The sequence below is a fragment of the Trematomus bernacchii genome, unplaced genomic scaffold, assembly GCF_902827165.1.
Source record: "Trematomus bernacchii unplaced genomic scaffold, fTreBer1.1, whole genome shotgun sequence".
Lineage (NCBI taxonomy): Eukaryota > Metazoa > Chordata > Actinopteri > Perciformes > Nototheniidae > Trematomus > Trematomus bernacchii.
In genome coordinates, this window is record NW_022987973.1 from 16,747,114 (window position 1) to 16,771,068 (window position 23,955).

Below are 23,955 nucleotides of genomic sequence, written 5' to 3' on the forward strand. Positions count from 1 at the left end.
GATCTCTTCCAACAAACAAGTCTTGGATTTAAAAGGAAACAAGCTATACATATATGGGATTGTTTGTTTTGTGCTTTTATTTATATAGCCAGTGGTTGCATGAAGACATTTTTGGTTTTATAAGGCTTTAGAAAAGCCTCAGTCGTTTAAAAGAATATTCATCTTGCTGTCATTATCTTACATATTTTGCCTGCTTAAATGTAATTGGATATGCCCTGACTGCCTCAGGAGCTGGTGGTGGTACTAATGCGTGCTTTAACAGCCCACATGCTGCATAGTATTGCCAACAAGAATAGTAGTTGGCAGGCAGTTCTTATGTGGCCTTGATTTGTTTTTTGCTCGGGAGTACGCAGACGGGAGTTTGTTGCACAGAGATATCTGCTCTCTGCAACAACATGCCTCATAACACAAAGCACTTTTTTTTTGCAAGCCTGCCATTTGGGAATTGAGTTGGCTCCTCTCCTGCAGTGCAGTCCGAGTGAAATGTTAGACCTTCTCTGTTTTCCTCCCTTTGATCGAAATCGCATTCAGCTGATTTAATTTTAAGATGTATCGCTAGCACTATCAGGTTCTGCTGGGTCTGAAAAAACAGCCCTCCTTTTCTGTCGTGCAAGAGAAATAATGCATACACCTAATCTTCAAAGCAGCTCGCGCTCACTGGCTCTGCGGGCATGCTGAGTACAAATCGCCCACACATCCACAGTGCTGCCTGTTGGTTCACTTGGAGGAACCAAACAGAAAAAGGTCCCTCATCAACATTCCCCAAGTACAGTCCCTGCTATTGAGTTCCCCGCTCCCCCCCCCCCCCCCCCCCCCTCTCCTTCCCTTTTATTTTTTTGATTTTTGATCCAGCCCCAGGCTGTGTCAGTTTCACCCCTGTTCCCTCCTCTCTATTGCAACCCTTTTTTCTGTTACCAAGCATCCAGCCCGTCACCCCTTGACTCTGTTTCCAAGCAAACTGGGAGAGCGAGTGCAAGGCAGGGGGTTGGGGCAGGGGGGGAGATAGACAAGGCTACTTCTGTTAGTGACACAAACATGGCTCAGGGCCAACACCAGTACTATGTTTGTGCTCCCTCATTCTCTGCCTCCCACTGAGTGATTGACCCTCCCCCCCTCGTCCTGCCCCCTTCCCTTTCCCCGTCCTTTGCCTGCACTCACCCTTTAAAGCTGTTATTTTGGCTCAAAGAGGTAGTGGTTTGTCCTGATGGGGCTGTGTTTTCTTCTGATTCTACTCTATCTGGCTCAGTGGGGTAGAGGCTGGTGGGGGCTTTTGAGTGCTTTTAAAAAGCGTTATGGTGGTGAGGGTAGGTATGTGTTGAAGGATGAGGGGGGGGGCGCACTCTGCAGGTGTAGTGCACAGATTGTTTTGGCCATCTGAGCTGTTGAGGAAAGAAGGGTTTCCAGGATCTAACCCACTTCCATCTCTTTGAAGCCTGTTTTTTTTTTTTATCTCAGAAAGACCTCTATCAGGTAGACTCAGCCGGGTTGAAACTTCATCTGATAAAATATGAAGACTAATATTTGAGATGTAATATTTTGGTGTTGCCCCTTATTTGTCTATTTTATTTTCCATTAAAAAAAAGATACACACAATGTGTCTTTTTGAGAGTGACGACACCACATCTTGTTCATTGTCGACAAATTCCACTGTAGCCATTTATATTTCCATAACTGTGTGCTGTTCCTGAACCAGATATTTAATTGTCATTCTTAGTAGTCATATGCAGTGTCAGTGCTCCAAACATACAAGATTGACTCTGTACGGAGTTTCTAAGGAGGCATTTCTCAAAAGCCTCAGTTGTATTACATTTTGCACAGTGCATTAAACAACACAAAGCTGAGTGTTCATCCTACATCATTTGAATGGTACGGGACCCTAACAGCCCACCGGCTAGTTTTAGGATGAAAGAGACCCAGATGCTGCTTAGTTCGAACTGCACCGCCATTCTGCATTTCTCCCTTAGAGACCTATGAGAGCAGACTTCTGTCATTGTGGTGCAACTGAGCAAATGAGAACCAAATGAGGAAATCAAGCGAATCCAGGCAGAGTACCAGGGAAGAGTAACAAACAGAGGGCCCCAAAGACATTGCAGAAGCATCCTGATTAGCAGTGAAGTTGAGCAGTCCCCCACTTCTCTGCATGACAAGTCTCATACAGAGCTGTTTAGGCATGCACAGTGTGTGCGCGCGTTTCATTTAGCATGCCAACCAACAGCTGCTTCATCACCTCCGCCTTTCGGCCTTGTGGGAGTAAATGAACAACAGGCTCCCAGTAATTGTCTGTGCCTCACCCGGCTCACCAAATGCCTGTGAAAGGAACAGATGAGGAGGAAGCAAGCGACAACTAACAAATACGATCACAGAAGCTGCACCTTTGGTCTGAACTGACAAGAATCTTGTCTGATAAGACCAAATCAATGTTTCATCCCCTGTAATATGAGCACAGATGTATCAGGCATGTCATGGATAATGGCTAGACTGAATGTATATGTGAACTGCTGAATAACAGAATAACATTTTGATTTGATTGGTTTAGTCCTGTGAAGGAGCGTAATACATGGATGAAATGAGGAGTGGGGAAGTGAGTCTGTGTCAGTTAGTCAGCCTGGGGGCCATTGAAGCGTAGACAGAAGCGGGGGGAGGGCATTGACGTGGTATTTTAAGGCCCGGCACTGACTCAAATCCCCTGAGCGCAGACAAGGCAGTGGCAGCTCCCAGGGTCGTGTCTGCAGAGCGATGGGCCAACCCCTCCCAGGCTTAGCATGCTGATACCTCTAAATGTCATCTCTAAAATGCTGGAGAAGTTTATTGCTGTTGAACCGCAGCCCAGAATGCCTTGGCTCCTGCTCCAGGGCAGAGCGAACACAGAGAGGGCCCCTTTGGCCAAATACTGCAGCTCAATGCCAGTGTGCACCCCCCCCTCCACCGCACCTCACACTACCCGACCCTCCAGCACACAGCAGGCTATTCCCCAAAACAGGTCCTGCAGCTTCTTAGGCGCCTTAATAGATAAATAAAACAGGCTGTTTGTGATGAATGTTTGTGTCATGGATTATTTAAGCAACACGTATTACATCATTGTAAGCATTGGCTTTAGCACAGGAGTGAAACGCCGTCTGGCATACGAGTAGAAGAGGTCAGTGTGAAACGGATATTCCTGTATAAACATTGGCGAGATGTGTTGTGTTTTTCTCTTTTTCTCCAACCCTGTCAGGGAGCGGAGAAGGGGAATATTGTATGAAAAGAGCACTTGGCTCTTTAACTCACTCGCCGGCTATGCTTCCTTGCTCTTTTGAAGACCACCTGTCAGTGGCCTCATTGAAATGTTTTTACAAAGGCGAGCGGTGGCTGCTCTCCGTGAACCCGCTATAGAAACTGTCCTTGAAATAAGAGTGAGCATTCTCGGAAAGCCTGTAGCCCGCTGCCAGGCCAATGAGCAAGAAGAAGATGGTGTGAGAAATCAATCACAAACTTCTGTTAACAGTAGAGGACACACTGAAAAGAAGAGAACAAAAGTGATACGCCCCTTTCTTTCTCTAGCCCACACTCTTGAACTAGCTTAGCCTTGTTTACTTTCCAGCTTACCAAACCCATCCAAACCCTCATCAGTGTTCACTTTGACAGAGTGGAAGTGGACCATTTCCACGAGCAAAACAAAAGCAAAAATCCCATGTTGTAAAGATTTACCAAAATATGTGGTTGAAATAATACCCAGTAAGGAACTTTAGATAGAGATGACTCACATTCTTTTAGGGTGGAAACTTGTCTTGTTAGTCACAAATGTAGTCCCCCGGGTGGTGTTTCCAAGATGGCGTCTCACAACAAAAATCTCTTGAGACTTGGTTCCTATTCATATTGGCCGACAACTGCATTTTTTCAAGCACTTAAATGGTCTTGAAACGTAAATCATATGCCTGGAGGAATTGTAGGCTTTGCCAGTGGTTGTCATAAGATATCATGTTTGCTATATACACGTCAACGAGTTCTTGAGTAATGCGCCTTTGGCAGACCTGTCTCTTAATCTGAGCAACATCTCCTATAGGAAAAACACCAGAGGGTTTGTTTTGACAGAGGGATTATAGATTTACCCAGATGGCATTTAAGGAAACTGCTCTTTGCCTCACTGCAAATTATTTACAGTAATAAATGCATGTTGGGTCGATAGAGAAGTTACATGCATGGCTGCTGTTCAGTGGTGTACTTCCACTGTAAACTACTGAATTTATATTTGTTAAGGAAGAAACTGCTGCATGCTGCTGATAATGTTGCGACGATGTGGAAAGCATACTAATGCTCCCCTCCTCTGCCTCTCAGTGGTATGAGAGAATTGACCTTCTCTCAGACTGTTATTCTTGTCAGTGAGAGTGACTTTGCACTTTTACCTCTCATGAACCGGAATGCAGCCTGAACTTTTCAGATGGGGATCAGTTAAATGATCTGAAAGTCCAAATAAAACCATGCACCAAATAGTTGTTTAATTTTCCAGTGACTTGTAAACTTTTATCGTAGTACTAAGGTGTGAAACTATTTCATTTTTAATTAGAAAAAATACCTTGAATGATAATTTTATTAAATCATTACATTCGATTAATATGTTAATCAAATAATCAGTTAATTAAATCCTTTTAGCTAAACGATGACATTTTAAATATGACTGGCAAATGACCAGAACACTTGAAATTCTCAAAGTACCGCATTATCACCAGCATCTTGAGTGCTTAAAGTGACTCTTACAATTTGTCCTAAATTCCTGTCTGCCCAGGATTTAAGATGAGGTCAGTTTTAGGACTTTGTATTCTGACACTGACACAACCAGACAAGCTTGGCTCCATTTTATGCACCACGAGTGCAGAAACACTCTTAAAATGGACTGTTGGAAACATGCTCAGACAGTTGAATGCTCAACCGCTTCATTTATCAATGTTACAGTTATTGCTCATGGCAGTACCCGGCTATCTTTTATCTTCTCCCCTTAATGAATACTGACACTATTTTTCTCATTGTTCTCACTTTCTTGTCTTCATGCAACCTTGATACGAGTGGTGCTTTTTAGTGAAGAGAAAATGAGGAAGTGAAAAGAGCTAGCTGTCAATAATTACTTAAGCACTGGACTGCGTACAAGAGGAGGTGATAATTGCGATAATTAAGAGTGGTGGTAATTGTTCACATTTTTTTTAATCAAGACTTGTTTGAGTCAGACAAATTTAAAGAAAAATCTAAAAACCTTTTAATTTGGTCTTTCTGATAACAGTAATATAATGTCACATCCAATAATTACAAAGTGAGCTCCAACTCTCAAAGATAACAAAGGCATTTTGACAAGGTCAGCCAGTGAAAATGCCATTAACCCCGCTGAATTCCTGTTGAGTTGAAGCAGAGCAGAGGTCAGCCAGTGAACCCGTGGCCCTCGCCAGCAGCAGAGGACTCGATCTGCTGGCCCCACTGCAACCTAATGAAATGTGTTAAGGAGGGAGCGGGGGGGCAGTCACCCATGCAGCAGACAAACCTACTCCTGACTTAATTTGTCCCCCCACATTGCCCTCTTGTTCAAGTAATCCATGTGGTGGAGTTTGGTGCGTAAAGAGGGCTGCCATTTGTTGTTCGACAGCATTGAAAGGAAATGAGTGGTAAAATTGCAGGCCAATTCCTGTCAGTCATGTTGGCTTCACTCAGCTGTCAGGAGTGACCCTAATAAGACTGACAAAGAGGGGAGGGTGGCGACTGGGATTGTGCCAAATCACTCTGTTTCTCCCCCAAAGTAAAGAGGGGCTCACACAAACACTGACTTACAACTTCCCTGTGTAAACAAATGATCATGCATGGAAAGTCATCTCAGATTCGTGTATAATTTGCTCTCTGCCACAGGGAAATTAGTTTGGGTTTTTTCGTTAAGGGATTTCCATGTTTGGACAAACTCTGCATTGACATCTTTGTCCAAACAGCTTGAACATTATTTCTAGGATGAAAGTGTGCGGATTGAAATGGCTTTCAGAACTCACCATTTAAACCTAATCCTAATCTCTTGGCATTCCCATGAGCATATTTTTATGATATTGCCCAGAATTTCAATGGATTTTCACCCACCTAGTTAAGAGACATTAATAAGTAAAGAAATATGTTGTAAATTATGTGAAATATTACAGGGAGTCAAAATGGGATACTTTGAGAAGCAAGTTTTTCGTTAGCTATGACGGTCATTAAAGATTTGTAACACAACCACAACCTACTGTTTTCCAATTAGACCAATGGATGTACAATTAATGTATCAATTCATTGTTTAACAAGTCAATATCAACACAATAATGATGAATAAGTTGCTTAATGAAAACAAAATGTAATCAGCTACATTTTAGATTTAGAAAAAGTATGTCTAGTGTAAGCACGAGGGTAGAGCTGATTGTTCTACTTCACCCTGACCAGAAATAATAATTATCTCTAATTATCTTAAGGAGGGAATCAAGTGGAAATGGCAGTGTTGCAATAATGATGTAAAATGATTTTGAAGTGTCCGTCGTTCTTTCTACTAATATAGAGGCTGGCTGTGTGGCTAAGAAATTGAATAGCAGAAGTAAAAATCATTTTCACTCCTGCCATGGTTGGCGAATAGGACAGGATAACTCAATGAAAGCTTTCAGAAGCATACATTTAGATTGCCTACTTATTACAAATCGTTCAAACATGAAGTGTTGCCACCATTTCTTGTTGGTAGTTTTTAGCACCATTCCCATTTGGTTTAAGATGCATCAACCTTTCTTTAAATATCCTTGATATGTCCCAGATAACATTTGAGAAACTAGTTTATTAGCATTCACACTGAGTGTTGCCGAGGCAGAGATCTGAGGCGACCCAGAAGCCAAGGCCCGCTCTGACAGGATTACAGAGCTGCTTGGCTTCAACACGGGAGGGTGGCCAGAAGGACCCCCCTCTTAGGAAAATACTCATTCACAGCCCACAAAAAGGCTTGTATAGGATTCAGACCTTGAAGCAAAGAAATTGATTAATTGAAAATTGAGCAATAGGTCTTTCTGTAGCCCAGTGGTTCTCAAAGTGGGGGGCGCAGAGGCGTGACAGGGACCAGGAGGAAAAATGGTTATTAAAAATATATATATATATTTAAAAAAAAATATATCATAATTTGAAAAATTATTGATTCTAAAATAATATGATACAGTACAGTACTAGTACGTCTGGGTCTCTGTGTTTCATTAAAGCTCGGCTCTGTGTGTGTGTGGAACGAGCCATTTTGTGTGCTGTGCGCGAGCGAGAGAGAGAGAGAGAGAGCGCACCGGTACCGGTACCGGAGATCGTTGTTGTTAGCTTCTGGTGCTAGCGAGCTACGCTAACGGATATAAGGAGTTTTTTTCAACAACAAAGTGGAGGAGAGTCCTAACTTTATTCTAAGTTATCTCAGTGGGTCTCAAACGTTTTGGTCACCATTAATGTAAACAATTATTTCCGAGGCACACGTTTATATGATCATTATAGTTATAAAAAAATAAGAGAATAAATGAAAAACAGGTATGAAATAAGGCGTGTCACGGCCGACGGTGCGGGACACACCAAATTGAGTTTGGGCGACAGGGCACGCTTCGTTGTCCGACTAACGAAAACGGCCGATTTCGGCCTGGTGTGTCAGGGCCTTTAGGTCCACTCCCCACTTGTAAAAATAGCACTTTACCCCTGCTTACACCTATATGTGGCGAGCTGATTATCGAGCCTTCATTGTAACAGTTGCGGGTACATTGTGTATATGCGTGGGGAGTGTTGCAGTAGAACATTCCACTGTAGCGACCGGTACATTAATGGGAAACCCTAAATGTTTGAGCACCCTCTATGAAACGTCAAGCTACCCCACAGCACCCCCAAAATAAATCTCTGGCGCCGCCACTGAGCCTGACTATTTGTGTTGGGGGGGCCCGACTTTTTTTTTTCTCCAAAGGGGGGGCCTGACAGAAAAAGTTTGAGAACCACTGCTGTAGCCTGTGATGGTGGATGTGTATGTCCATGGCTGCCATATTCAGTACATTTATTTACACATTTATCCAAATATAGTAGAGACATGTTATAGGGTTACTTTCTAATGATTAACGTATTGACTCACCTATTGCCACTGATAGCACTTGAACGGTTTATTAAGAGTGTAAATGCTCAGTCAGATTGACGCCCATTTGATTATTGCACTAATTCATATTTCACGTTTATAAAGCCCTAGTTTTTGCTACACTGAGGTCTGCTCTTCAGCGGCAGTCACCTGGGAGTTGTAGTAGAGGGAAATACAGGGGACTTCTCAAGGAGAACTCAATACATAGAATGATGTTCCCACAGGGCAGTGATCCCTATCCAACAGCCAAATACATCACGCGATTTCTTAAGAACAGGATTGTGAAATCTTTGATATACGAGACAAGCGTCAGACCTGAGTCCTGTTTAAGAAAACCTTTGCATTGGATTGAAGATAGTTTCGGAGATAATCAGCATTCGGCTTTATTCAGTTGACGTAAATCTGTGGGAAAAATTACTGAAAATCATAGAAATCTTGATGTGTCAAGCTATACATTCTTTAAAATGACCAACAGCTAGTATCAGTCATAATTTGTTCAAATACCAACTTTGATTACTGTATTTCAAGTACATTTTTTTTTTATATTTACAAATTAATTTCATTTATTGAGGTTATAATATTATCACAAACTCATTCAAAAAATACTATGTATATTTAAAGAAATGTAATGTTATAATTAAGCGTTTTTAAATGACTGCTTCTCTCCAAAGGTCAAACAATGGTAGGGGTTTAAATGTTTTCATTCTCAAGACTTTCAAATTGTTGAACTATTCAATTAAAACACTTAAATTGGTACCGGCAACAATTCATGCTCCTCCATTGTCAACGCTAATGTTAATTTTAAATCGTTACAGACAACTCGTGGTATAATTTCTAAACCCTCTCGCATGAGAAAGAAGGGCAGACTATATCCTGCACATCATGAAAGACTACTCATTCATTTGCCCTGCCTTGATTTACATCCTGCCACAACCAGCTGCCAGAGCCATTTTGTCTTGGAGTGTTCGAAGAGCTTAGGGGGGAGCGGTCTGTTGAAGGCGTTTAAGAAAAGGTCTGTGTTCTTTTAATGTGACAGAAATCTGAACTTGAGGACCTCTCCTGAACGACATTTGCAGTTGGATCTAGCCTCGACCATGTTTTCAGGCCATAGAGTGAAGGAAGAGACTTGTGGCCAAGTGTCAGCAGGTTCCTGTAAACATATATAAATGCCTTATACACTCGCCGCTTTATGCCAGAGGCAGCAAGAGAAAAATGAGGTCTGAACTGTGACTTGTGTGTGGGAGGGGAAAAAATATTGTAAGCCAGGGATGGTTATGCCATTGAAAAGAGGAAGTGAAGGTGAAGGAGAGAGGGAAAATGGGGTGAGCAAGAGGTTTCCTAAGCTAATAAAATGCTCCGAGGGCGGAAGTTGCCAGCCAGCATTCCTGTGCCATTAGATAAGTTAGCTCACTGCAGCCTCCAGTTTCTCTGCAGTGCTGAAGTGGCATGCTGAGGTCACCACTGGGGAGTGGGGGGGATGGTGGGAGCAATACAATGTTTTTGTGCTCGGCAGTTGCTCCTAATCCTCTGAAGTTGCTTTGGTTGATGAATTACTTTTGTATGGACGTGTGAAAACTAGAAATTAGCACCAATCTTCCTCCAGCACTCTGCCGACTTTGTGCAATAACATCAATTATTTTTAACTGATGTTTAATGTTTAACAAATGTAAAAGAAGGGTTTAAGCTTCTGTACTTTTTATTTCTTTACTACAAATAGCAAACTGCCTTCAGATGAACAGTATTTGGTGTCTTAAGAGAAAAAAACTGAGAGTTGTATGATCTTTTGAACTAATTTTAGATTTCAAATAAGAGGTCAGGTTTCACACTCGGCGCAGGTTGTGGTGTGTAACTCTCACCGAGTGCACCCACATTCACACTAGCCAAATGGCCACACAGAAGCTTCAAAGTGTGACAGATTGCACCAATACCAGTGAAGTCAAGGATCTTTTATTGCACACTCAGTTACATTCTGTCAAACTGAACAGTTCACGTTGAATCGGTTTAACCCAGGAGCTTGTTTGTGTGTTTATTTGTTTGTAAGAAGCTGTTTTAGTAGATGCAACTTCTCCCCAAGGTGGTACATTTCTCAGCTGGAAAGGGAGATAGAGGAATGGAAAAAAAGTATTTGCCTCCAAGTAATTCTCCTTCAGGGAAATCTCTCGCGCTGTGAGATGGCTTATTTTAAATGGAAAGGATGTTCAGTGAATATTCCCCGGTTACCTTAGTGTGATCGCTCTTAGTGGGACCTTCTGCCAGTATCTTATAAAGGTTTTACTATACTGACTGCAGTGGAGTCTGTTCCAAGTCATTTAGAAGATATCAGTCAGTCTTGCCCCTACAGCTTTACTGTGTAAAGCAGTTTAAAAAACGATCTTTGACTTGTGTAACTGTCTTGCATGTGACACCCTTTAGCAAAGATCAACACATTAATGCAGCAGCCAGGATTCTCTTTTTGCTCACATATTAAAGACGGTTACATTATGCATCTCAACGTGAAACATTCTGTGTTGTGTGTTTTCCATAATTGTCATTAACACTTCTTTCTCCTTGTCTCACAGGCATGCTGGTGGTCAATGTTACCTGGAGGAATAAGACATATGTGGGCACTCTGTTGGACTGCACACGGCATGACTGGGCACCCCCCAGGTAAGAAGCATGTCCATGTCTGGTTTCTGTTTGAACTGGAGAAAACAGTGTGTATTTAAATAATAACATTTAAACATTCTTCATTTGAACTGCATTTCTATTAATAGGGCTTCATTTGTTTGGAGTTGTTAAAACGGAAGCTACACACACACTGATTCAGCATTGTATCTGCACTTCACAAAGAATTTACAGTCACAGATGTTAGTTGTAAATGTCAAGGAAAAAAAGTCATGGTTTCCATGAATCATTGATGCAGTCTCTCTAGCCAAGCTGTACTTGGTCTCTTAACCTTTTCATATTCTCTGTGATATGAATCTGCTGGAGTAGCATCAGCTCAAGGATATACGGCTTAATGCCCAAACTTGCTTGTGTACAGCTGGACCTTGCAAGTACATGTTAGCCTTTATCTGAAGTCTGTGGAATCAGGATTCATTGGCAAGCGGCTGACGTCCCAGGAGGAAGTAGTGGAAATAGAAAGCTACTCTAACAAGCCAGATTGCAGAATCCAATTATTGGACTAATAGCTTTTCCTTGACACTGTAAAACATTCTCTTTCTAAGGCTGCATTTTTTTAGATCAGTGTTATGTAGGCGGTACCTTAAGGTATTTGTAATTTCTGGGTATTCGCTATTGTTATGCAAAATAAACAGGTTGTGTGAAATACATTGCCAAGCACTTGCTTTGATTTAGAGAACCTGTACATAATCTAAATGTAAATATAAATCTATATTTGAAATGCATGGTTAAGTGCAGGAAAAAAGAAAATCAAGATTAAAGCAGCGCTAATGGAAAACAAGATGAGGCTGTACCACACTAATGTATCACTGTATATCACAGTAATGTTCAGTAAGTGAGGTTTGCTGGGCTGTATTTGCACTGAGATAGTCTTATAGTTTGTAGCACAACTACATTAGGGACACACCATGAATAATTCAGAAGGCTTTCAGTGGACTGAATATAAACTTTGGCTTGTAATGAGTCTAAATTCTTCTACCTCTGCCAGACTACGGATGTATTCACATTCCCTGCTGGGGTTGAAATTGTTAGGAGAGACTTGTAGAGGAAGCAGTGAGTCATTCCAGCCCAGCGCCTCTCGTTGTCACAGATTGCTAACCTTCACTGCTGTGCAAAAAATATAATTACATTACTGTTATGGAGCGATAAGGCCAAACTGCTATTTTAAGAATTGTAATGACTATGTTTTGATAACAAAGCAGCTAGAATGTTTACTGATGTCTTTTTCAAATTATGTTTACATGCTTTTGATTTGTCGTGTGGCTTTGTTTAATGTGCATACCCACTCAGTGCACAAAATACCAGATTGGTATTTTATCAGAGAAAAGGGAAAGAACAAAGGTTTACATATTTTGTTATCATTGCGGTTTTGTCTGTTCTTGCCAAAAAGGACTTTAATCCCCAAGTATTGTCTTTATTGGTATTACTATCATCATTTCGGTTTCCTACATTTCCTATGAGGCAATGTGTAATTGCAGCATATAAAATGAACAACCAATAAAGTAAATAGCAGTTGAAGCACGTTTCCAAGGGAAAATAAAGACTAACATCCTGATAAATTAAAGGAAGGCAAAGCATAGAAGCCTAAATTCTTGAATTTGAGCATATGTCTTGAATAGGCTGAACAATTATGTTTTCAATTAGGTATGTTTAAGGGCCTTTAGAGAGAATAATAGTTGCCAAAAAATAGCCACACCTGGACCTTCCATGTACAAATGTATTCAACAAAGAATCCCTTTACATGACATTGTAATTTAAGAATAATTGCGTGGTCAGATTTATAATCTCAGAACCTGAGTTTTATTGATAACAACCATTGATACTGTGAGGTCACTGATTCTTATACGTGATTGTTCTACTATGCAGGTTTTGTGAATCCCCTTCAAGCGATCTAGAGATGAGGAATGGCCGTGGTCGGGGTAAGCGAATGAGACCGAATAGCAACACCCCTATCAACGAGAACAGCAACTCTTCTGACAACAAGGGCACCACCAACAACAAGACGCGTGCTGCTTCCAACAGCAAGGGCCGCAGGGGCAGCCAGACGCCATCAGAGCGCCGCACACCCCCTAACAGCAACACAGAGGACATCAAGGCCAGTCCTTCCTCAACTGGTAAACGTAAGACCAAACCGGCCTCGGACATGGAACCCAATTCCAGCTCAGAGGACACCAAAGGCAACAAACGTATGCGGACCAACTCCAACAGTGGAGGGGTGGGTCCCACAGGACTCCCTATTCCTTCTATTAAGACTGAGCCACTTCCACCTCCCCTCGATCGCAGTTGCCCCTCTCCAGTTCTAATTGATTGCCCACACCCTAACTGCAACAAGAAGTACAAGCACATCAATGGTCTCAAGTACCACCAAGCCCGTGCCCACAATGATGATGACATAAAGTTGGAAATAGATGGAGACAGCGAGTATGGAGAAGACTCGACTCTCCATCCTGAGCCAGGGAACTGTAATGGAGCATCCATCTCGCAGAAAGGATGCTTGTCTCCGGCACGTTCAGTAACTCCTAAAGGCAGGAACTTTGATGCTCAAAGTCCTTCCCCATCTCCGGGCAAGTTTGGTTCAAAGCAGAATAAAAAGAAAATGGCTGAGACAGATCCAGAAACAGGAGGTGTCCCAATGGACGGCTGTGAAGATGGGCCATGCCTCACTGATGAGGCCAGTAATGATGGTATAGATGATAAGAAGTCTAAAAAGGCTGGCACAAAAGCTGATAAACTGGCTCAGAAAAACATGAAGTCACCACGGCCTGTTGGCCCTGGCGCGACAGCACCGCAGCAGATGTACCCTTTTCCTCCTGGAAACCCAAATTCTTCCCCGGTGCTTACCCCAATTATACAAGGGGTTCCTAAGAGTCCCCAAATGAAGGGGACACAGCCTAAACCTGCTGTCATTGGAGATCCTGCCTCAAGTAGCTCCAAAGACAAGAAAAAGAAAAAGAAAAAGGATGGCGCGAAGGAGCCTGACAGCCCCAAGCCTCCTGGAAAGGGAGGTAAGCTAGAGGAAGGAAAGCTTCAATACACTGATGCCTCTGAACTAGGAATTAAGGGGGAAGGACTGCTCAATGGTTCCTCAGATCTTCATCAGAGTCGCTTGGCCAGTATTAAGGCTGAGGCTGATAAAATTTACAGTTTTTCTGACAATGCCCCCAGCCCATCAATTGGTGTAGCCAGTCGGATAGATGGCAGTGGGATGCCACAGCCTCTCACGCCAATAAACCCTGGGAGCCAGAATGGTGCCGACAACTCTTCAGTCAAACTAATAGCCCAGCCTATTCAGACATTTCAGATGCTGGTGAGGATGGTGAGGGGAAACTAGAAGGTGTCAAAGTTAGGACAGAGGAACAAGCTGTCAGGGAAAGTGTCAAAAAAGCACTTTTTCCAAACCCGGCGCCCAGCAAAGAGTCCCCATACTATCCCGGGTACGACGCGTACTACTCACCCAATTACGTTAACCCCAGTCCCGGTGCGCCCACTCCAGGTACACCAGCAGCTGAAGGTCAGATTAAGATCAAAAGGGAAGAGGACCAGGAGCAAGGTGAGGTCAAAGTCAAAGTTGAGGTTCATGAAGACCACAAAACTGACAGTGCCTCTGGCCAGCCGCAACAACAGCAACAACAACAACAACTGCAGCAGCAGCAGGAACAGCAGCAGCGACAACAACAGCAGCAGCAGCAACAGCAGCAGCAGCAGCAGCAACAACAACAACAGCAGCAGCAGCAACAGCAGCAGCAGCAACAGCAACAGCAGCAGCAGCAACAACAACAACAACAACAGCAGCCCTCAGTCATCCAACAGCGATCTAACATGTACATGCAACCTCTTTACTACAACCAGTATGCGTATGTCCCTCCATATGCATACCACCCTGATCAAGCCTACCATAACCACTTGATGAACACCAACCCAGCATACCGGCAACAGTACGATGAGCGGCAGCGACAAATGGCTGAACAGCATCGTGCCGAGAAGAAGTCGGACATAGCCATAAAGGAACGGGAAGCCTCCATGAAGGAGGAGTGGAAACAAAAGAGCCCGATGCCGCCAAGCCTTTCCAAAGCCCCGAGTCAGCCAGACCTTGGAAAGACGCCGCAGCCCTCGAGCAAATCCAGGGACTCGCCCTCTGACCCCTCCTCTAAATCCCTGGGGAGCATAAAGACGGAGGACCCAAAGTCCCAGCAAGCTGAGGGGCTAAAGATGAAGCTGTCTGAGGGAGGACCCCATGGAAAGGAAGACTCCAAGCCAACACTGGAGCACAGAGGTCAGGCAGGGACGGAGCAGGCCATGTGGTACAGACAGGTAAACAACAATCTATGATATCAGTGTTAGAATCTATGTTTGTACATCTGATATTCTAGTTGTATTTCAATATGTAGATTCAGAATGTGTGCTGACTTGTACCGTCTTTCAGCAGTACCCCGAGGGCCAGAAACCCCAATCAGAAGACGAACAGCAGCAACAGCAACCTCGATGGAAAGATGAAAGGGACAGAGAACGGGAACGTGACCGCAAAGTAAAGGATGAAAGACCCAGGCCCAAGGACAGTCAAAGTGGGCCCAAGGAGGAAGGCAAAGAGGGCAGTGATCCTAGAGTCCCTTCTGAGGACCACCGGGCCATGAACAAAGACTCTCGTTCTAATCCCCACATGCAGTTCTCATCACCACTAGCACAGCACCAGGGCTACATGCCCTACATGCACGGTTACCCCTATGGACAAGGCTATGACCCCAACCACCCTGGATACAGGGGCATGCCCTCGGTCATGATGCAGAATTACCCAGGTATGACATAAGATTAACTCCTAGTGAAAATAATATTCAGTATGCAGTTCTATTGCTTTGGATAGCAAGTCTATTCGTTTGACTGTACAGTTATGAAAAGGCAACCAAGTCAACATGGTTTAAATAATTGAAGGTGTGTTGTTTTTAGCTTGCATTACTTTTTGAAAACACGCTGGCTCTAAGGATTTGTTAGTGCAGCTTTACATTGTCCATCAAAGCTGTGTGTACCGGTCTAAGCAACACCTCTGGTCAAGTATTTGTGATTTTATTCAGAAAGAACTGAATTTGGAATTCGCAGCAATGTTTGTGTTGTTACCAGAAATTGCTGTTTTTTTTGTTGTGAAAATGTTAAACAGCAGGAAATAATTGTGATTATTTGGCGGAGCTCGATGGAGGCAAAACACAGCGAGCTCCGGGTGAAGTGTGTATGCAAGTTAGATAAGTTGAGTCAATGAGGTTTTATGGCTCTAAATAGGATTATTATATGTGCAGGATTACAATTATTAGGGGGGAAATGCAGGCATTCATACTGGGGGGTAGTGCAAAGTATATTTCACACGTGTTCAAGAATTGTGTAACCCTTTATTCACACTGTACTATTGATGGTTTACATTCAGAAATGTTCTGACCATACATTTTTCTTCTGTAAGTGAAATGAAACTGCTATATTTTGTCATTGCAGTCAAACACATTGAAATACTTCCAGTGTTTTCTTAATTTTCGAAATTGTGAAAATATGTGTAGAGAAAATAAGCTCGAATTGGAAACTGGAAATAACTCGATAAAGGTGGACAATGTGACAATTTTGTCTAGAAGTCAAAATGGTCTGGTTAGTGACCTGAAATCAATTGTGTTGACTGTTCAACTTGATTGATGTGAGCATTAATGAATAGCAATCAATCATCAATAGTCACATCTGATTCCACATCAACCTAATTCTAATCAATCTTTTTGATTACTCTCAGGTTCGTACCTTCCTGGAGGCTACCCGTTTTCTCCATATGGCAGTAAAATGGCCGGAGCTGAGGAAGGCGGCGACAAATCTCGCGCTAGCCCAACAGTCACCAAAACGGCCGTGGACTCCAAAGCCCTGGATATCCTGCATCAGCACGCCAGCCAATACAAGAGCAAATCCCCCACAGTCGGTGACAAGCCGCCCCATGAGAGGGAGCGGGAGCAGGACCGAGGCGCCGGAGGAGAGAGAGATCGGGAAAGGGAGCGCGAGAGGGAAAGAGAAAGAGACGTAGACCGACCCCGCTCCTCGCCCTCCCAGCGCATCATGCCCTCCCACCACCACCTGGGGTACCCCCTACTCTCGGGGCAATACGACCTATCATACGCCACAGGTGAGTCATTCAGCTCAATGCTTGAGAGTGGATTCACTACATTAAATGTTATTCTTAAGGTACCATATATGCAGAGTAGATTTATGCCATCTAATTAAATACAAAAGGCCCACAGTCCAGAATATTGAGTGAAAGTATGTGCTGACTGTTTAATTAAAGCAGATGACCAAGCAGCAATCTAAATTCACAACCTAAATAGGACGAATCACTGATAGCCATACATTTTCCGATTCACTGTAGGTCTCTCCTCAGCAGCTATTGTTGCCAGCCAACAAGCAGCAACCCCCTCTCTCTACCCACCCCCACGGAGGTGAGAACGGTAAGACCCCATTAGTTAGAGAGCGGGCAAAAGACTGATTGTGAAACAAACACAAGGCTATGTATACACAGCTGAGAGCAGTGTTTGCAGACAAGACATCTTGCTTCTCTATAGTTACAAATAGTAAGGCTACGAGTGCTAGCATTGAAGATAAAGCAGTTTATTTCTTTGTCCTTGGTTTATGTTATTTGAAGTTTAAAGAACACCCTGCTCAATGCTCACAGTCTCACAGGCAGCAACTTGTAAGAAAAAACAAATCATGGCCAAACAAAACCATCAGCACTGCTGCAATCTTGTAGAATATGCAGTGCAGCATTTAGCTCACGGCTCTCCATCCTAAGTAGGTCCTCTGAGGACAAGTGGATCATAGTGTTGATAATAGAGACGTGCAATGAGCCCGCCAACACGCCAAACCAGAGCAGCCTGCACCGCCATCTAGTGGCAGCGCTTGGTGTTGATTCAACCTTTAGTCAATTTGAGGAAGACATTTGTGGTTATGTTAAACTGTATTGAAATGAAGGCGATGGAGGTGCTTCTATTGTTAAAAGTAACTCTTCTTCAAAAATGTGAACATTATAACCTTCATGAAAGTGCAATTCATAGCAGGGCTGTAAAAGACTGTGTTTAAGGTAGATGTACATAACAATACGGCTTTTGAGTGTAGGCTGCATGTCAACACATAACTAATAACACACCTTTACTGGTGGAAGGAATATTCCTATTTGAAGTCCTTTATTTAGAAGTAACACAAAACTATATTGCGTAACTAGTAATAAGTCTCTTCTTTTGCCTAAATAGAGCTATCGGAGTATGATCAGTACAAAAGTTCTTTAGGTATCAACAATAACAGTAGTCGGAACAGGCCCTTTTAGAGCACTTGTATGTATAATATTGCACTACTATTATTTAGGCATAAATGTGTAAACACTGTTTACTAGTTGTAGTTGTCCAAGTTGGAGAAATTATTTTAAATACAGTTGAGTGTATAAGAAAAGCAATGTATTTTTTAACATAATCATATATTTTGTTCATAAAGTCTTAATATACCAAGTTACTAGTAAATATGGGTCCTCAAATAATGTATTAAGTGAAAGAACACAAGTTCCCTCTAAAATGAAGTAGACTGTAATATACGTAAGCATTGTAGTGTATACAGCTTAAGTTAAACTGTACATGCTGCGTTTTGTTTCTGTATTTGATGTGAATGTTGTGACGTGACCTGGTGTAATACGTTCTTCCTCTGTTTGCTCCACAGGGAAACCTGACCGTCACACCTCGACCCTGCAAAGATTCATGTGACTGGCTCACATGAGGAGAGAGTCCCCCGCTGTTCCCTCTTAGACATCAGTTGAATGGTGTTTCTATCTATATCTTTTAGTTCTTCTGCCCTGAGGATATGCAGATTGTCGTTTTGTTTTTTTTATGTCCTCCCCTCGTGAACAACCCCAATTTTTTCCAAACCTTGGACTAAAACAAGACTGATAAAAACCCAGGTTCAAAGCCATCACTCTGCCTCAACACGCAGAGGAAACACCGACCCTGACCGCTGATTATCTAGTCTTTGCACTGTCAACAAATACAATGCAAAAAGAGACTATTGGACTGCCAGACAGCTCTTTTTTTCTTTCTTTGACTGTATCGTTTTCGGTCGCACGCAGAAAGAAACTGGCAGGGGCTTTATGACGAGATGGGTGGCTGATGGGAAAAGGGGAGTCAAACTAAATTAAAAGACTGAAAAGAAAAAGTGAATCATATTGAAATGAATCACCTCTCTGTCTCTGGCTTATTGTATGCCGTGAAACAACAGTATATCCTTAACTTGACAAATGTTCGGCTATATTTCGTGGGCGAGAGGGAATATGGCAACAGCTGCTTTCTTCAGAGACTTGAGAGCCTGAGAATTTCATTTCATTTTCCCATCAACATTGTCGATTCCCATCCTCTTTGAAGCCTCAGTTCTTGTTTCAGGGATGATGTCGTCATGTTTTTGCGAAGGGACCGCACACACCTCAATGGAGAATAAACACTATTCATGTTTTCTTTTCTGGGTAATGCTTCACTTCTACTCCATATCATTGTGTTCATCCTTGAATGTGTCTGATGCTGGTATGAGTCCTGTTATTCCTTATAATGAAAGGGTCACATCTGTTTTGCTCAAACAGTGAAGCCATATTAGCAAGTGAAGAATTCACGGGGCGTTATCGTCACTGCACCTGGCCACTTGTTGGGGTTTAAACTGTACGATTGTGCTTCATTTAGCTTGTCACGTTTGATTGTTCTTAAAAAAGAAAAAATGTGAAATTTCACTCAACACATGTATTTTTCTGCTGTAATATAGACTTAAAGCCTACTTTGATGTGCATTAATGTTTATATTTATCCCAGCACCCAACTGTTGTTCAATAGCCTCCAGCCTTCACAGCACACCATGTGCTCAGATCATCGTTTCTGAGATGTCTCAGCTTTGGTAGTCATGCTGCCCTTTTACGTTTTTATTCACTTTCTAGTATTTCAACACATCACAAGCTTGGTTCACACACTCATCCCAACATGCAGCCTGCAGTCAGACTGGATCCAGACCTGAGTCACTGTCCACATCTCAGATATTTTAAAGCGATTCGATAGCAACTCAAACCGACAGATTTTGTGAAAACAAAATGGTCCACCAGTCTAATTTTCAGGCTGTTGTTCACTGTCAAAAGGGCGCAAATATCTCCTGGTGCTTCTCTTGCTCGTGTGGCTTCACTGTAACACTTTGACTTCAGACAGTTAGCATGGGTTACTTACTAGCGACTAGCTTTGTATTACCTGGGCTGATGAGTCTGATACCTCAGACAAACAGCTTCTGCCTGTGCTGTTAGGTCAACGTGCTGGCACATTAAACACACATGCATGAAATGACTCCCAAAAACCCCTGTACCTGTTACATGAACCAATCCGATGCAGCCAACAGACCGTTACAAAACTTGGAACAAAAACAAGCATGGTAAATACCAGTGAAATAGGGACCTTGATCATGCACATAGGAGTGAAGAAGGAAGGCTCAAAGTTCAACTGAGAGGAAGCACGTTGCTCTCGGCTTTCCTTCGGATCTGTAACTGGTGGCTCCCCTCAGTAAATTCACATGACATCTGCAGAAAGAGCAACAGTCAAAAAGGCTCGTTCTACCCGAGGACCCTCTTGGCTTTAAATTATAGTTCTCTTGTACCTCAGGGGTTGTAAGTGAAATTCAATCCAGATGCTATTTGCATTGATTTGAGAGGGCTTTTGTTTATGGGTGAGGGGAAAAAAGCACATTTTTGGTTTTGAGCTAGATGTGCTGCTGTAGTGGTTTCATTCATAAATGGCAAATTGGCTCAGGATAGGGACTTGTTAGAGGTTTTATGCCACACCATGCTGTCGTGGGTCGTGAACAGTCTTTACGTTCCTGCTTTATGAGTGTAATATTGACCGTGTTGTCATTAAATATAATTTTATTGATTTGGGTTTCTACACTTTAAGGTTCCCTTTGTTGTAATTCTTTTTTTCTTTGAACACTGTATGTGATCAAGTCCACAAGCAGCCAGTTATTCCCAGTTAACACCCTCTGAAGTTGGATGGTTGTCGAGATCCTTCTGATCATTATGAAACTGCAGCAATTCGTTTTGAGGTTCACGGACATTCCCATTCAATAAGTTGCCAGTTTCTCATCCCAAGGAAATTTGCAAGATGGTTTATTTTTAGAATTTTTGTGCATTTCAAGAAGAATGGCTGATATGAAAAAGCTGAATGTGGTGGTGTATGACTTGTACTTAATCTGTAAGGGTGATCTAGGCAGCTGTGATGTTGTCATTCAAGTCTGTGGGTTTTAGTACCAGCAGACTGCATACAGTACATATAGTTTTATCAGACAATGGTTGTGACAAGTGCATTTGTCCTCTCTCTGAGAGTAGTAATGTTATCTCAGTAGTAAGCAAAGCCCAGTGAAATCATATATACTGAAGTGTATGAAAAGCCAGAAAAGTAATGTTTGCTATCAACATATTGGAAAGTGCTTGGCTCTTGTATTTTGCAGGACTGTATTTGTTTCATGGTGAAGAGTATATTTATTGGCCAGCAGTTGTCTCAATTGGTGCCTAGTTGAACATTCTTCTGTGAAAACACAGAGACACTTGCTCTTTTGTCCTTTTCCTGACCCACCTACTGTCACACAGCCCCCCCTCCCCCTCCCCCTCCCCCAGAGTGCCGGTTCTGGTGCTTGCAAGGATGTTTACAATGTCTTCATTTTCTTTCTATGTGAGAAATTCAGAACTCTTCACCCTCACCTCCTTTCTCCCTCCCTTCAGGAGTTTGTGTAAAGTGTACATTACCATGGTTCTTTTTTATACAATACTCTGTAACTTGCCTTTGTAAATTTGGGCTGGAAAAAAATAAATCTTTTTATGAGACGATCTGTCCTGGGAACTGCTCAATTGCCTTGGCTCTGTGGATGCTGTGGAAATAAGATAATACTGTAACTACTATGTTTGTCCGTGTGATATCTCCTAAGTAATGTTTACGCTTGAAAATACAAGATCACAGGCACTAGGAACCAATCATTTATCTTTACAGAATACTTTATTTTACAATATAAGTATAAATAGATCATTATCTTTACTTAAATGTTTTTAATTAAGGGTAACCCGTTGGCCACACAATCTGTTGACATGAGATGAAACTGCACTGAGTGTTCTGGCCACAGGAGAGCAGTGTCTAAAGGAGACGCAGTAAGCCTCAGCTGTACTGTAGTTTCACTGCTGACCAGCTTCCTGTTCTAGAGCAGGATTGTTTCAACACAACATACATGACATTTAATTTAACTGCTGTTACTCCACCGAATGACTCTGCAGAATGATATGTGCGTCATCTGCTGCAGAGAAAAGCTTCTCTTCAATGCTGTATTGTGTCCTTTCCAACAAACGTGTCTAGTGCATTTCATTCTTCATAAAACTGCAAATTCAAGTTTGGAAACGTATTTAAATCTTAGATTAGGGGTGTCCACACTTTTTTCACTGAGGGCCACATACATAAAGATCTAAGAAGGGCTGGGCCCTTCACTAGAGGTCAGGTATATTGTCTCATAAGTGAAGTTATAAGTTAGCGAAATCAATCAATGTAGGCAAATTCATTATTAACACAGTTTTCTATAAAGTTTCATTTATTTTGTTACAAAATGTCTTGGCAGCTCATTCCTTATTAAAACAGAAGCTGTTGCTCTCCCCTCACAGCCCTGTATAAAAGGTATACTTCCAGAGTCAGAATCAGAATACCTTTATTAGTCCCACAGAGGGGAAATGTACGTAGTTACAGCAGAAAAAAGAGCCACAGACAGCTTAATGTTACATATGTTACATGCATTAAAAAGTACTAAGTTATGATAAAACATTTAAAGTTACACAATTTACAAAATACACATCTTGTAACAGTTCTAAGGATTTAGCAGCCAGGTATATATTACACAGTTATTAAAGAGTGTTATGCAAATAAGTTATTGGGCTTTTTTTTTATCAACTAAGATTTGTTGTTTTTTGACTTTAATTGAATGAATTTATTTGAAAATAGGGCTTATTAACACGGACATAACAACAATGAATACTGTGTAATATATGTTCATATATTTAAGAAGTGAAATGAAAGAAAAGCACAAGCTTCATGTGTGGGCCATATTCCATTATACTTTTAGAATTAGCTGTGGGCCAATAAAAAATGGCCCCGGGCCATAGTTTGGACACCCCTGTCTTAGATAGTTATCATCTATGTTTACTAGCTTGACGCCTGCTGTTTCTGGTGTATTGCAGCATAACTTAGTGTGTTCCCCCCACCTGTTGATCAGAGGAGCAGCGCACTGTAGCACTACAGGAGCACATCACTCTACAGAGAACCTTGAGTTTAATGCATGTGCGTACTTATGGTGCGTGCCAGCAGAATTTATTCAACGTTTTTACATGTCTTTGAATCAATTGTCATGAAAAAATGCCAATCATTTGCTTGCAAAAGCTTTGCTCCCATTTTTCTTAGTATCAAAACATTTTGGACTGTTGATCAGTGTGGCTGAAACTAACAATTATTTTGGATTAATCTGTAGATCAGTTTAGCGAGTACTCAAATAGTTGTGTGGTCTATAAAATGTCAGAAAATTGGGAGACAAAACAAAGTTTCCAAAGCCCAAGATGATGAACATTGAAAACTAACATTTAAGTAACTATAGTATCAGAAAATGTTGAGTCAAACCGATAAATTGATTAGCAAAATAGTTTGTGATTTATTGAATAGTTGACAACTAATCATTGCAGATGTATTGCTAAAATAAACGTAAAGCCATTTCAAGATTGCCTTAAGCCTTGGGAAACTGCAGAGAGCATTTCTCACTAATTTATGACAATTTAGGGACTGAGCAATTACCGTAATGGAAAGAAAACCAAAATGATTTGTTGCAACCCCAGCAGAGTGTTCGACCAGCTGTCAAACTGTCCTCTCTCTCCAGCTGCACTCAAACGTAAACAAACTTTACCTGCTGCAGCTTCCCTCCCTATCCGTTAGGATATTTTTAACTGCTCCTAATGCTCCTAACCTGAGGCTGCGTCGGTGCATTAGCATAATGCAACATCAGTGACAGGGAGCGATTACTCTGGGGATGATTTTGTTGAGTGTAAATGTGGAATCTGATTATCCTCGATGCTCTCAGCTCAGCAGAGGGGGGAGGAGGGCCAGAGAGAGA

The 23,955-nt window shown here is 42.1% G+C and overlaps 1 protein-coding gene across 1 annotated transcript in view; it reads left to right on the forward strand.

Moving 5' to 3' along the window:
- LOC117471490 (zinc finger protein 609-like) overlaps positions 1-21,670 on the forward strand; it is a 76,928-nt gene extending 55,258 nt beyond the window's left edge. Inside the window, 7 exon segments of the mRNA XM_034116554.1 lie at positions 10,660-10,747; positions 12,629-14,028; positions 14,031-15,073; positions 15,186-15,555; positions 16,521-16,901; positions 17,142-17,220; positions 18,476-21,670. Coding sequence (XP_033972445.1) covers positions 10,660-10,747; positions 12,629-14,028; positions 14,031-15,073; positions 15,186-15,555; positions 16,521-16,901; positions 17,142-17,215 — 3,356 coding nt within the window. The 3' untranslated portion in view covers positions 17,216-17,220; positions 18,476-21,670.
- Positions 21,671-23,955: the final 2,285 nt, after the last annotated feature.